We start from the raw sequence: 15,723 nt of genomic DNA, 5'->3' as shown, positions 1-15,723 counted from the left end.
TGTGCCTTTTGACATTTTGCTTGGATTACTGCAGTGCCAAGGAGCCCTTGATCATGACCCTATTTTTCCTGGTACTGTCAGGGCAAAAGGCAGTCTTCTCCACAAAAGTTTACAGTGGCAGGACACAAAACAGATATGTACACACAAAGGAGCCAGTATGAGGACATCACTCTGCTTCTTGATGACTCCTACGCTCTGTGGCCCAACCATTGTTGGAGGGAAAAGCACAAAAATGCTTGCCTAAAAATATGACAGGAAAAAGATGGAAAAGATTAGATGAATGTTGCAATTTCAACATGTTCTGTGGAGATGCATGTTAAAAATAAAACTGAATAACTTATTCTTTATATGACAAGGAAGAGAACCAAATGGAAGGGAAGCAGAGAGTTGAAAAGGCCAAAAACCATGCAAGAAAAATGACCTTTGCAATTGCATTATGAATAAATATGAGCAAGGTGGGAATTGGTTGTCTGATCAGAGGAAAGAGTGTATAAAGTGTGTGACTTTCATTAATGAGGTGTATGGTTTAGGTCCTCAACTTAGTGAGGATCACTTCTGTGATTCTGACTTGGTGTGGGTATGATGGTATATATTTATTGTGGGATGATACTGATAAATGCTGTTTTCTGCCACTCCAAGATGTGAAGTAGGTTTGGAAAACTGGGTCCAGTGCAATGATGCTCCTGTAAAAATCTGCAAGTATCCCGTGACTGGTCTTTATGAGGGACGGTCTTACATATTCCGTGTGAGAGCAGTGAACAGTGCCGGCATTAGCAGGCCTTCTCGAGTCTCTGAACCAGTTGCAGCTCTTGACCCTGTTGACCTGGAGAGAACACAAAGTAGGTTATGTAAGGCTGAAACAGATGTTGAATATTTGATTTTTTGGGTTTTTTAAGATTCTGTTTGCTTAGTTAACCTAAGGAGCAGGATTTATTTCTTCCTTTGATTAAATATCTCACTAATTTCAAGGTGGGGGATGTAGCTGGAATGGCAAGGTCCATACAGACAATTTGGTAGGACCTAGGGACTCCATCTCAATTATGGCTGGTTTTGCTTAGCTTTAAATATTGTCTCTTTATCACAAGGACTAATGTTTTCAAAAGAGCTAATATGCCCTCGAAGCTTGTATCATTTGCACTGGGAGATGGGCCCTCAGATCCCATAAACTTCTATGTTTGCTGGTAGTAACTTTTGAAAAAGCTATTGAATATGTCTGTTTTAGTTAAAGAAAAAATAAAAATTGTCATATGAATTACTGGCTCACAGACTGTTGTATTTATCCACACCTTTTTTTCTCAGTGAAGTGCCAGTACTGGCACAAAGCCCCCATGCTACAGGTCAGGGGGTCTCTGATATTGTGACTTTTCTGGCAGATGGAAAAAGCTAATCTATCTAATGAACAAGCTCTTTCTGAAAGCTGGTCTTGTGCTCAAGGCCACTGCAGACTGCAAAGAGCCTTATGAGAGCTTCTCCATGAATAGAGTAGGCTGGCTTGCTCTGGGGAGTAGTTTTATTGATTTAGCCGTGTCCTAAACCCCTGTACAGATTCTGTATATCGTGTATTTGGACACCTTCTGTTTTGTGTACTCCTTTTTACTCAGAAGGGAATTAGACTCATTATGAAGACTGCAGAGCACTGCCCCGATGTTGCTTGTAAAATCTGAGTTGAATATGCTGTGTTACCATTAGCTTTATGATTAATTCCTATAACGAAAGTCCAGTTCATGATACAACTGTTTACTAATCTGCCACAGAATTGAATCCATCTACTGTGACTATGATTCTTGCTTTTTAGCACATCTTTAGATAGTACTGTCTTATCATGCTCTGTTTTCCTATGAAGGTGAAAGAACCAGTATATGACACTGAGTTGACTCCATCTGGGGAAAGATTTAATAACAGGGTTATAGAAATAGAGGTATACGGGCTTTTGAACAGGTGATGAAAATAATTTGCAAAATTTGTAAATATATTAAACTGGTTCAAGAAACTAATTGAATATTTTGATTAACAGCTATTCATGTGGATGAAGGGCGAAAGATTATGATCAGTAAGGATGACCTTGAAGGTATGTAGCATTTCTATGATTTCAGTCCATCTGTTTATAGTCCAGGAATTTAGCATTATAATTAGAAACATAGCTTGAAAAGAAATCCACCTAGTGAGTAAACTCTTTATAATAATAAATAAAGACAGATGTTTGCAAGATGGCTTGCAAGGCTGAGAGAACACAAGTGAAAGGTGAGGTCTAAAAGGACAGAGAACATCACACTCAACAGCACTACTTTCATTATGTGCTGACAGCATCTCCTCACCTTTTTGCTTTGGCTAGTGCTAAGCTGAGTTTAAACAGCTGAACATTGCATTTGATTGCCCACATTTCCCTTCCTCCTGTCCTTCTGGGAGCTAAAGATAGCTTTTTTAGATTGAATTTGATGATCTGAGCGAGTTATTTCCATTTTCATAAAAACTTACGCAATCCATCCCAATTCTTTAATTAATATCTCCATCTGAATAGAGGCGTTCTTAAGGTTAAGGTTATACACTAAATATTGCTTTTCCTCAGGAGAACTGGAGAGATCACTGCCAACTTCCAAGATAAAGCCTGAATTTCTTCTGTCTTTGGTTGTTTCTGTATGTGGTGATTATTTTTTAGGCTTGGATAATGATCTTTTCACTTAAACTGTCAAAAATGTTAACTACAATGGCTCAATAGTAAAAAAAAGTCTGTCTACTCTCTTCCACAAAGGTTATAAAGCTGTAACTCCAATAATAACATAGTAAAAGAGAAACCACCTGAGAACAGGTGTAGTTCAAAGGAGAATCAGACATTAAATGGTTTCCCCAGTGCATGGGCAGGACAGATGGAGTTTCTCTATTTTTACAATGGTACCCTAAATGAATCGATATGGGTGTTATAGGATCAGAATCACATTATAGGATCAGAATACATTTGTCTTACTTGTTAGGCTTCACAGAACGTACTCCTGCTCTCAGGATTGCCTGAGAATGATCAGAGGCATTAAATGGCCACTCTGGCATAAGCATGAATAATGGTATTTGGATTTCTGTTACATGAAAGTGCATATTTAATACAGGAGTATGAATATCCAAATACCATTGTTTATATAGATCATTATTTTTATCTGCAAGATTGGAGACCATTTCTGAAAAAGTGATCTCATAGATCACGAATGGATTTACTTTTTAGTGCTGGATGACCTTCCATTCTGGGAAAGCAGGCTGTACCATCATGTTATATCATTACAAATTATGTCAACTTTGGGGTTTTCAAGGATGTGAGAAAACACGTTGAGATTTAGTTATGTGAAACCAATTGGAAACCTTTTGACTTTATGCATTATGCTGTGAAGGATTATTGTAATTTTCTTGACTGTATGTCAGCAATTTTGTCTTAAACTCAGCTGATTCATGTGCCTTTCTTAAAGACAAAGTGTATTTGTAGGAAATCAAATATAGAAAGCATTGAGAGAAAATAAATTTTCGTTGGATATGTCAGTTTGCTTTAAAAAAAGTTTGGTTTTGATTGGGAAATGTGCATGGTGAAATAACTTCAGTGTACATTTTGAGCCTGGTTGGTTCTACAGATGTTTATAAACTGTTAAAACATCACTTCCATGATTTAGAGATTATTATTGAAACATTTTTCTCTTTTTTAATGTAAAATCCTGAGCATTTAGAGGGTATATGCTCCTTGTTAGCCTGAGAAATGGCAAAATGTACCTTAAAAGAACAAAATTTTTTGCTTTCTCTATTGCAAACCATAAAAATAAAATATTTGTAGGTATGTGCTGAGTTGCTATTTCTGACCTAGTACCAAGAGGAAGCTTCTTGAGAGCTATGTAGCTATGCCTGAAGCAGTCCATCATGGGTCTGAGCCTCTCCTATCTAGTGCTGTTTTACACCATTGTAATTCCTTGGATAGCGAAACCGGCTTCTTCTCACACTGCAGTGGGTGAGCATGACCACAAAGGGCCATGCTGAATTCCTCCAGCCTGGCCCAGGGTATGCAGGTCCTGCCTCACGTTCCTGGTAACCCTGCAGAGTGAGTGGGGAGAGGGGTTTGATCAGGCCACACCAACAGGGCTGGTGAATGTATTTTTATGTCTCTGATCCACAGTTTTTAGAAGTGCTTTAGACTATATGGCTGGTAATACCATCACGTTACAGGACACATTGCTAATAGGTTTTGCTTCTTTTTCTGTTTTCTGCTTTGTTTTAAGCTGCTTTCCTCCTTACTGTACTTTCAGATATCTTCTTCTAGTCTAATTTCCCATAATAACTCTTTAGACTTCTGTCTTTGATCAAAAAATATCTCATTTGCATATAGTGAGTAGGTTTTTTCCAAGGCATTCTGCCCAGCAGATAGAAGTAATTCAAATGTGATCAAAGAAAAAAAGTGTGACAAATGCACAGGTTATCAGGGGGCATATTTAACTTTTACTGAAAAAGTAAATAACTAGCTTTTAATACTGATGCTTTATTTCTCAAAATTTAATTGAAGTGAGCAAGTGAACTGCACAGATGATATCATAGCCCCTAATAGCTGAGCATTGCACTGCAGGGTGGGAGTTCAGAAAGATGAGCTGTAGCATGAGTGCTGACCCAGGGGTTAAACTGCTGTATAACACTCGCTACTACGTTTATTACTCTTCCAGGCGATATTCAGATTCCAGGCCCTCCCACCAATGTACATGCTTCAGAAATCAGCAAAACATATGTTGTACTTAGCTGGGATCCACCTGTTCCCCGTGGCAAGGAGCCACTGACGTATTTCATTGAGAAGGTACTGTACTGTACAGTGGCATTCAGCTGTAAGGTGTTCCATTGCTGGTGCAATTACATTCAGCTCATTTTTAGAAATACAGAATGAACAATAAAACTAACACTTTCTGTGATCTTGCAGGATTTGGTAATGGGATGTTAGAGAAGCATGAACAATCAAATGTCTTATTACATGATTTAATGAGCATTGAAATTCAAGGTCTGGGGAAAAGGATGCCCCTGTGCTAATTTGCTTACTACTGTATAAAATGAGAACAAACTACATGTGTAAGGTAGCAGTTTAATGGAAAAGAAACATCTTAAGATTTCACAATCCAACAGGCAAGACTGCAAGTTTGCAGTCTGCCTGTATTAAAGGGAAGTTTCTGGTAGTCCTGTGGTAAAGCAAGGAATAAGCAGTGACTCATAATCTGATCCTCACTTTCCTTTTTGTAGGCTTTTGGCACCCTCTGCTATACCCTGACATTTCCAATTTATTCCCTGTAAGGTCAGCGGAGAGGCAGATGCCCGTCTCAGGTTCACTGCTCCCTGGTAGTCTTCATGGCTGCCTTCCTCTTCCCTTTGACTTGACAGGGGACTTCAGTGATCACAGTAGGAGACGTTTGTTCTTCTCCCATCTAAGCTACTAAGATTTAGATACATCTGTCCCCGATCCAGGTTTCTAAATTAAGTATTTTGGATTACAGCCAGAGGTCATAATCTTTCCTCCTTGCTACAAAGTTTCCCCAGTAGGTAAATTGGGCCTCATGCCTGACCTGTAAAACTCTCACATGCCAAGCTATACTTAGTTTTTATGAATTATGCCTCTAGCATATGCCCCCTCTTAATGATCCACAAACACTAAAACTGTCCATAAAACTGCCACACATTCAATTTGCATCTTGAATATTGTGACAGCCTTTTCTCAGGCCCTTACCATGCAATTTTTTTTCTTCTCACATCTGTTCAGCACATTCCTCCAAAGTTCGTTTCCCAGCCAATCATTCTGTTCACATCACTCCTCTTTTTGCAGCCCCCATCTTGTCTTTTCCTTCTTAGTCACATCAAAATCTCCACTTCAAAGGACCTTTATATCCCATCTCTACATTCTTCATCATCCATTACCTTCTGGATGTTGAACCAATAGGTGTAAAGTGAAGTCCAGTCACTAGTCAAATTTTCCAGCAAGCATGTCCATGATTTCTCCCACTCTGCCTTTCATATTCAAAAGAAGTAATGAAAATTTCCATAAAATAAGTATCTAGTTTTCTTTCTGTACAATAAAACAGCATGTCTTCCTTGTACTTATTCCCAGTTGCATACATCTGCTCTTATCTATAAATTTCAATCATACTGACTTAAGGATTTTGAACCAGATCTTGCATGAAAATACCTTGTTGTTTCCAGAATATACAGAAATAACCCAGATAAAAAGCTCAGATGTAGATTTCCATTGAATGGACACCTATACTTGGTTAGTTGAACTTCATTCTGAGTATGAATTAGAAAATATATGTATCTGCTTGTTTTACAGGAATAGCTTTATATAGCTCCAGAAACAGTATAGAGCAATGACAATGATGAACAAGTCTTAATTAAATGCCAAACTTACTGAAGGAAAGTGAGAATGAGGACTAAGAGGCTATTACTAGAAAAAAAGGTTCATTATACCAATTAATATCTGAACCTAAAATCTTTTTGCATATAAATAACTTATATATATGAATAGCTCAGTCAGTTCATAGGTGAATGTTTGTTTTTTGCTTTCCACAGTCATCTGTTAATTTAGAAAAGCACAATTTCTAATTAATTTATTTCAAATAAAGAAGACTTAGTCCTGAAGAATAAAAATGTATTTTTAAAGGCTTCAAGAAACACAAAATGGAAATGAGTTCTCTATGCAATGTTCCCTTAAAATCATTATTTAACAGATAAATCAAACTACAGAATAAAATGTGATGTTGATTCTTTCCTCTGTGAAAATGAAATGCAACAATTAACATTTTTCATGCCAGAAAGTAAAATATATGGCAAAATAATGTTTATTTCATATTTTACATCTTTTTGTTATGAAGAAAATGGATGTTACATTTCTTTTTTCTGTTGAGAACACTAGGTGGGTTCAGTATCTATGAAAAAGATTTTTATGTATGGGCTCCAGCTGTTTACATTTTTATTATTTATCTATAGTAGGCCTCATTATATATAGGGTAGTTTTCAAGCACCCATGAAACACTGTTCCTCCTCTAAGAAGTTCACAGTCTATTGAGTTTTGTTCCCAGACTCTCTGTTCCAAAATTTTATAAACGTTTAATTTGTATGCACCTTTCTGTGCTTGAAGGAAATTTTATTTAAGCTATTTACTGGGCACTTGGGTTTTACTAAAATTGCTGAAAGATTCCATGACTAATTTTTGTTTTGGGTCAACAGTTTATCTGGGGAACCTAATGGACAGCAGACTTCTCTCAGAGTGCTGGTTTGCTGGCTCTCTTCCACGTGCGGTTGTGGTGATGATTAGCTCAGCTGCTGCATTGAGAATATTCAAAAGTAATTATTTCATTTGATGAATGCCTTTAGGGACATGACCTTACTCAACAGAATACATAAAGATAAAGCAGTGAGTAAAGTAACATCCCCCTCCCTACCTTTCTGCAGAATTTGGATTAGGACTTGCTTGCTTTATACCGAACCTTTGGGTGTTCAAGTGAGTTTTGCAGGACGTGAGAGTAATTCTTTTGGGTCCAATCACAGTTGACAGTCATGGCCCTAACTGAAGGCTAGCTGTATGTACAAGTGTGCATATATTGAAGTCTAAACAGGCAGGGAGACAGTGAGGTATTCAGACCTTTTTGTAGAGTAATGGAATGCATGAGCTATGAGAATTTGCATATGTTAAAGAGAGGCATTTGAGAGTGATCCTTCTCTTCTAGCTCTTAAATAAATTCATGACAGGATGCAATACAGCAATAAGTTCACTTTTTGACAGTTCACAGAAGTGATTCACAGCTTTTTTTTTTTTTTTTTTTCTGTAGTCCATGGTTGACAGTGGAAGCTGGCAAAGAGTCAATGCACAGGTTGCAGTAAAATCTCCTCGCTATGCAGTGTTTGACCTTGCAGAAGGAAAATCATACATTTTCAGAGTCTTGTCAGCAAACAAACATGGCATCAGTGATCCATCTGAAATCACAAAACCTATTCAACCACAAGATACTGTTGGTAAGGCATTAATTGTAAGACATTAATATTAAATACAATTGATATTTTACAAAAAGGAAATAGACAACTTTTATCATAATTAGATTAGTATAATTACAATAATAGTAATTGAATTGATTTTTGTTCAATACTGTGAAGGATTTAAAAAACTCAAGACGCTAAATTTTAGAAACATTCCAAAATTTTCCTAACGATCACAAGTCTACTTGCTGAGACCAATAATTGTTAAAAAGTTAAATTAATTTTAGTTATTCCTTCTTCAGGGTGCTCTATTAATGTGACTTGTCAAAAAATAGGATAATACCGGTTAATCGCTAACTTAGATAGTTATATTGTCTGGCTCAGGTAATTATATACTACCTAATTCCCTACAGTTTCAGCTAGATAAGGTAGCCTTTCGTTTCTTTCTTAGTATTCTAAGTTGCAAATTACTGCTGGTGCAGAATTCCTGTGGCATGCAGATGAGTAGGTTTCAGGGATAGGGGAAGATACATCTACATATTCAGGGGTAACTTTCTAAATGAAAATGAAGTCTTTATCTTCGGGCCACATTCAAAAACACAAGTGAAAATTTAGGGAGTGGTTATTCATCTTGTTGCTCAAATATTTGGTTTGCTCTTGCAGTTTTGCAGAGGTCACGTGTAACAGCCCCATGTATCGACAAGTGTCACCTTAAAAGCACCTATCTTGCTAGTACACTTGCTAGAAATATAAGAAATACTTACAGTATCCGACATACCATAGTTCACTAAATGTTGATATATATAGCCTTCTTAATGTTTACCATAATTTTAAAAAATATAATCCATCACCTTTAGCTTGATCTGTAACTATACATGATGAAATAAAAACATCTTTTGCTTTTATGTATTCTTGATTTGATGTCTTATTAATGCATATAAATTATTTAAACCATACAACATTCCCCAAGGTAGGGAAGAAAAATACTTTATTTATTTCACTTAGTACAGAAAATAGGCTATCCCTTAGGGGTTAACGCAGGATGTTCTGAATAAATCATAGCTATAGCTGAAAGCAGAAAGCAGAAGATGCTTTTTTAAAGAGAAACTGCAGGAGTATTTTCAGAGATGGAGTTTACCACCTGAGCTAAAATACATCAGACACACTTGGCTCCTTTTAGTTGCCTGCACATAACGGCATTTGACATTCCTGAGGGTAGCTAAGACAACTTCATGGGGATGGCAATCATTACACAGGAATTATGGGTAGCTTTCTCTCTTGAGCAGAAACTAGAGGATGGATGGGGTATCCTAGGCCATCCAAAATGACACTTAGTACTATGCAATTGAATTGAGTGGTAAAAGAGTATTCAGTTTGAGATTAACATCTAAATTTAGGTGTTTCCATCTAGGCATCTACAGGTGCTCTAGATGTCTCTGCTCTCACTGTGGCAATTGGAGCCTGGAGGATAAGTTGGCTGATGTTGCCATAAGTTGCCCCATGGCACCCAGCTATAGAATGTCTGCATTGGGGTGAGATGAATAATTTTCAGGACTCTGCCAACCACTGATCAGAGGCTCAGTTTAATTGGCCAAACAAACATCTAGTACCTTTTCAAATGCTTTCAGTTTGCCATTTCAGGGGGGTGTAGGTATTCAGTATCTCCTGAGTCATATCTGGCAGCTCCATGAAGAAGTCTCAGATACTTTAAAATGGCCCTAAATGAATTTGTTTGGGTAAATGAATTAAGCCCTAGCTCTTTGATGACAATGGCAGCTTAAGAACATGTGCTTGTAGACACTGACACATAAAGTCCTAAATGTAGGTACCTTTATCTCAGACTGAACCCATTTGATCTTAGAGACTTAATGCATACAGTACAATAGTGAGTAAGTATTATTTTTTATTTTGAGATTGAAAGGTTAAATGAAAAAAATGCTGCCTTTCGTTTCATGCTGCCTGTAGTTCACAATATATCAATCTGAGGAAACTAAAATGCCTTCAGCAGGCAAATGCTGGATGCCTCTCTTAACCTATCATGAAAGGCTGAGACACTGCCCTAGTTCCTTACATTATGAAAGCTCAGATGGATATTTTATAGTGTACAGACTGTGTGTTGGCCCTTACTAAGATTTTTTTTTCCATTTAGATCTTGATGTTTCTAGTTCTATTTAGGCACATTCAGCACGTTTAGATCAATATAAACCAACAGTGAACTTTCATTGCATGTAAAGTGAACTGTGTACTATGCTAATTTGGGAGAACTGTAGTCAACAGGTTGAAGAAAGCTTTTTCCACTTCTGCTTGGTGCTGCTGAAGTTGATCCTGGAGTGTTGGTTCCAGTTCTGGCTCCCTTAGTCTAGAGGGATGGATGTAGAGGAACTGGAGATGTCTGCTGGATAGCAACCAAGATGGCTGGGGGTCTAGAGATTGTGACCTGTGAAGAGAGGTGGAGGTAGCTGGGCTTTTTTAGTTTGGTGACTTACAAAGATGATGGTGCTGAACTGTTATCAGCAATGCCAGATGACAAAAAAAAGAGGCAACAGCCACAAATTCTAGCTTAGTAAATTCAGGTTGGACATACTCTCTTAGTGAAAAAGATGCGAGAGCACAATGCTGGAAGAGGTTGTGCAGGGAAGCTGTGAAATCTCCATTGTCAGAAGTTTTCAAGACTCGGACAAACCCATGACTGACAATCCAGCTTAGTGTTAGTGATAATCCCACTGCCAGTGACAGGCCGGACTAGATCCCCAGAGATCCCTTCCAATCAATGTTCCTATGCTTCTGTGAAATCCATCTAGCTAAGTTTAGCTAAGCACTTAGCATTTAAACATGTGCTTAAAGTTGTCCTGAAAAGCTGGCCTTTTCTGAATTAGGGTTGTCATTAGTTCACCGGAAGGCAGTATTTTTTAATACTCATGTTATCATACCTCTACAGTTTATGTGTATTTCTTACTCATGCAATAGTGCTACAGGGACATAAGCTATACATAAACCTCTTATTTGAGGGAGAACATATTTGAGAGAACATTTTCATATCTGTATGCCTTTATCCACACTGATATTTGAAAATATGTTCTCCTATGACTCACTCCTCAGAAAACCTATATAAAATCAGACAGGTAAGGAGCCTCATACCTTAGAGTAAGTTTACTCTAAGGAAACAAATAGAAAAATAAATATATTTATACACACATATATAGAAATATCCAGACTTATAGTGAAACAAATATATTAAAATGTATATCATATAGCAATATTAACATGGTTGGAGAAGTCATAGCTGTAGTGATGAAATATGATAAAAGTATACAGTGTTGCATCTACCTCAGCTTACTTTTATTTTTATGTATTTCATAATAGTATATGTTTTCTCTCTTTTTCTTAGTTGTCCCATCTGCACCTGGTCGGGTAGTGGCCACAAGGAATACAAAGACATCAGTTGTAGTTCAATGGGATAAACCAAAACATGAAGAAGATTTATATGGCTACTACATTGACTATTCTGTGGTGGGATCAAATCGCTGGGAACCTAGTAACCATAAACCTATTAAATATAACAGGTATTGACAATACTTCTGTATTTTGGGCAGGTTTGAAAACTGTAGGATAGTTTTAAACCAATTTGCGTGCTAAGCAATGGTGTTATTATGGAAAGTGAAAGTTGAATGAATGTGAAGAAAAACAGTCCGCAGACTCTCAGAGCTAAGCTTTTCAGATTGCAGTGCAGACTTTCTCCCCAGCCCCCTTTTTTTTCTCCAAAGAGAAGCATCTTTCATCTATTCCATAACTGAGTTATAAAAGCAGGTTCTAGAGACATGATTCTGTATGTCTTGGACATGAGTAAGCATAAAATAAATGCCTTTCTTAAAGTCTGAATTATGTTATGGGGTAAACAGATCTGATGCAGATGAGGAAGAGTATGAGAAGGAGAGGGAACTCAGAAGCTTTCCCATAGTCCATGGACATCAGGGCAAAAAGGCAGGCCATGTCTGCTATAAACATGGCAGGGAAAGTTCTTCGGCTGCTGACAATACTGTGCAGGAAATCCAAGTGTCCCATCCCAGAAACATCAGCGCTCTCTGACCGGCTACATCTATGGGTAAAGGACAGGAGCCCCTGTTTCTAGTTCCCTTGTCATCACGCTAGCCCTGTCTGCATTTCTGATGATTTCTTACTCCCTCCTGAAAATATCACACTTCATTATGTGATTCTTCAAGTAATTTCCTTTGTGACAATCATGCTTACTTTTATTGGAATCACTCACCAAATGCAAAGTTTAGATGTGTAATTTATATTTTCTTACGGGTATATGACAAGCACATCATGTTGTTTAGTGTATTTTGTCAGTTATTAATTGATTTTGAGTGACTTTGTATTCTGCTGAATCCTTTGATCAAGTAATCAAGGAATTTGATCAAAGAAAAAGTGGAGACTAATTCTTGGTCAAAGGGATTGAGACAGCACAAAAATAAGAAAAAACATTTCATTTGTTTATATGTGAACATATCCTACAATAGGACAGTTCTGACTATTCTATCTGCTACAATAATTACCTAGAACCTCAGAACAAAACTGAAAGCTATTTTTGATAGTGACTATGAAAATACAGTGAAAAATATAGTCCCTTCCCAGGATAGATTAGAATTTAGCAAGCCAAAGTTCAGAGCAAATATATTATGGTTTATCTGACTCTACCCGGTAGATCAGCACTAGCAATTTAATGAGTACTGTGACTTTTTTTCCAGTGTCCCATCCAATTATATTGTACTACATCATGTCATTGTATTACGGTTTCCCTCTTGGAAATACTTTCCTTTGTGAAGCACTCATGAAGTTGAGCTTTCTGATTGTTGCCAAGATTCCATGTTACAGCACAGAATGGTTCCTACAAATTACATGCTAATACGTGATGCTATTTTTTTTTAACCCAGGTTTGTTGTTCATGGTTTGGAAACTGGAGAGCAGTACGTCTTCCGCGTGAAAGCTGTGAATGCTGTAGGATTCAGTGAAAACTCACAGGAGTCGGAGGCTATAACAGTACAGGCAGCCCTTAGTAAGTACGGTTCTGTGAAACTCAGCTTGTTTCTTGAATGAGTTACATATTTTCAGCAGTCAACTCCTTTGTTCTCATTTGATATAACAGTACATTTTGCAGCCATTGAGCACATCCCCTTAGTGACATTTATGCTCTGGCATGTGGCTGTTCTAGAGAAAAGACATTGTTAAAAAAAAAAAAGTTATTCATAATGCCTGTTAGAAATATTGGGTCAGATTCACTACAATGACCAGGTTGCCTTCTGCTCCTCAGCTGTAACAAAGAAACTGTAAATCTTGATTAAGTTAGACAAGTAGCTTCTGGGTGATTTGGAGTGGTGCAAATCAGTTTAGCATGGAATCTGCTTCATTTAGAAGAGTTTCGGGAAACTTTATTACTGTGTGGCTGAACCAAACAGAAAATTCCCTTTGGCTGCTCCAGGCTGGAGCACAATCTACCTCCTCTGGTACCCTGCAAACAAAATTTCAGTGCAAGAACAATCCGTTGTGCAACCTTCAGCAGGAATGATACATGCTGAGTGAAAGGCTGGATAATTATTTAGGACAAAAAGTACACAGATCTGGGCTACTATGGTCCAATTTTCATTTCTGTACAGTTTCAGTTTCATACTGAAAAATTTAAAATAGAACACCTTTTCCCCACCTGAATTGCCTCCACCACTTGGAGAAGAAGACCAATAGGCATACTTGTCAGAAACAATACTCGAAAAGATTTATAATTCAGAATGGCTATTAGAAGATAAATGTGGACGGGGTGTTACTGACAAACTTACTCTATTTATTTGACTTTTTTAGGACGAAGCGTGTCTCATATGGGTAGGTGGTGCACAGACACTTGTACAACTATCACCCCTATGTCATAAATGCACTTGCACCTTTTATTTTGTTACTGTGTGTTTTGAAGATGAGGGTTGCATGGAGTGTGTCACTGAACAAAGAGCACATGGATCTTACACACACTTATGGGATGTGGATGGCTTTTATCCATTTTGGTAGCCTTAACAGGAATTTAGCAGGACTATTTATAGGTGACTTACATTAGCATGGACAGAATCTTTCTGTAGTATTGTTTTAAGGGCATTTATAGCAGTTTGCTATGGTCATTCTTATTACCAAGAAGTGGTAATAATTGCAAAAACACTGCAGAAAACAAAAGCAATACAAAAACCGCTAAACAACTTCTACACTGCAGTATTTTAGACTCTGTCCTAACTCTCAGAATGCTTATTTCCTTATAGCTTGTCCGTCATATCCTCATGGTATCACACTTCTGAACTGTGATGGTCATTCAATGACCCTTGGCTGGAAAGCACCAAAATACTGTGGAGGTTCACCAATCCTTGGTTATTATATGGATAAACGGGAAGCTAACCATCAAAACTGGCATGAAGTCAATTCTTCCCTTATTACCCGGACGATTTATACGGTTGGTACTTTTTAATCCTTATCCTTCTGGAGTTGATTTGTACTATTTCTTTGCTTTTGGCAGAGTTCTACTTTCTTGCAGAGAAGTTCTTTAAATACTTACTACAACAAAAATAGACACTTCTGTTGTGTATTTTGGAGTGCAACAAGCCTAAAAACTGGGGTAGAGAATCAGTGCCATCCCCTGCTATGAAATTCTAAGACCAATAAGGCCATTCAGATGAGGAAAGTTTTGAGGAAATTTTTGAGGAAAAAGGTGTGAAGCACATTTTTGACAAAAGAACAAGATGAGCTATAAAATGCATCATAAACGTTACTCATTAATGAGCACTATATGTATCACCACTGTAATAACATGCAGAGAAAGGAGAGAAGCATTTAGCAGGACAGGTGACCATGCTGTCTGTAGAACTGGAGACTTGTAAATGAAATGGAGATGGGCTGAGAACAAATGTAACTGTCCCTGTTCTTAGTCTCAAAATCTGCCTTCAGCTGGAAACTGAAGTATATTAATAAACCTAGCATTATGCCTCATCGCCTCCTTTCCAGAGTGCCAGAGTGATGACTTTAGTTTTGAAATAAATGACTTCTGGTTGTGCTTACAATGTATTGAATGTTTCTTATAAGAGGAAAATTTTGATGTGAACTTCCATGAGGAAAAGTTAGGAAAACAGGATATAGCAAGTAATTCATCAATCTGATGCTTGTTAAATTAAGTTAAACAATTAGATTTTATTCCCAAATACTGCTTAAAATTATTTCCACAAGTCAGCAACTTTCCTATAAACCTCAGGGCAGAAGTAAGTCTCTAGCAGATATTTGACACTAAAGTAGAAAATAACGCTGCAGATGAGCTCAGGAAGAATGTTTCATGCACAGAAGGCAGCTGGCAATACTTAGGTGTATGTATGCTTGTGAGTGAGTTTATAACTGGCATCTCTGATATAGCAGATGGAGCATGGATGTTGAGAAATAAAAAAGGGCGGGTAGGATAGGCATGAAAGGGCAATGCTAAGCAATGCTTTCCAGATATTTTCATTTTTTAATGGATTTGTAAACAAATGAGTGGTTAAGGGAAATAATTCAGGGAAATAATTCAGAGTTTATTATTATAAATTAAGGGAAATAATTCAGAGTTTAATTAATTGGATATGTAAGTCTCAGTCCTGCCAGTAACTATATTTGTGCCTGAAGGTGCATCTTTATACATTAGTTTGAATGACTGGAATCTGAAATACTGATGGGAAATAAAAGCAAGACAGCTTTTAGTAGCACAGA

At 37.4% G+C, this 15,723-nt stretch overlaps 1 protein-coding gene across 1 annotated transcript in view; it reads left to right on the top strand.

Annotated features, from left to right (window-relative positions):
• The window catches only part of MYOM2 (myomesin 2), a 71,441-nt gene that overhangs the window by 21,794 nt on the left and 33,924 nt on the right, over positions 1 to 15,723 (top strand). Inside the window, exons 11-17 of the mRNA XM_050893545.1 lie at positions 640 to 839; positions 2,015 to 2,068; positions 4,680 to 4,807; positions 7,818 to 8,001; positions 11,351 to 11,525; positions 12,897 to 13,018; positions 14,259 to 14,446. Of these exons, the coding sequence (XP_050749502.1) occupies positions 640 to 839; positions 2,015 to 2,068; positions 4,680 to 4,807; positions 7,818 to 8,001; positions 11,351 to 11,525; positions 12,897 to 13,018; positions 14,259 to 14,446 (1,051 nt within the window). The remainder of the gene's footprint in view (positions 1 to 639; positions 840 to 2,014; positions 2,069 to 4,679; positions 4,808 to 7,817; positions 8,002 to 11,350; positions 11,526 to 12,896; positions 13,019 to 14,258; positions 14,447 to 15,723) is intronic.

Source organism: Gymnogyps californianus, chromosome 3, assembly GCF_018139145.2.
Source record: "Gymnogyps californianus isolate 813 chromosome 3, ASM1813914v2, whole genome shotgun sequence".
Lineage (NCBI taxonomy): Eukaryota > Metazoa > Chordata > Aves > Accipitriformes > Cathartidae > Gymnogyps > Gymnogyps californianus.
This window is presented reverse-complemented; position numbering and strand designations above follow the sequence as displayed.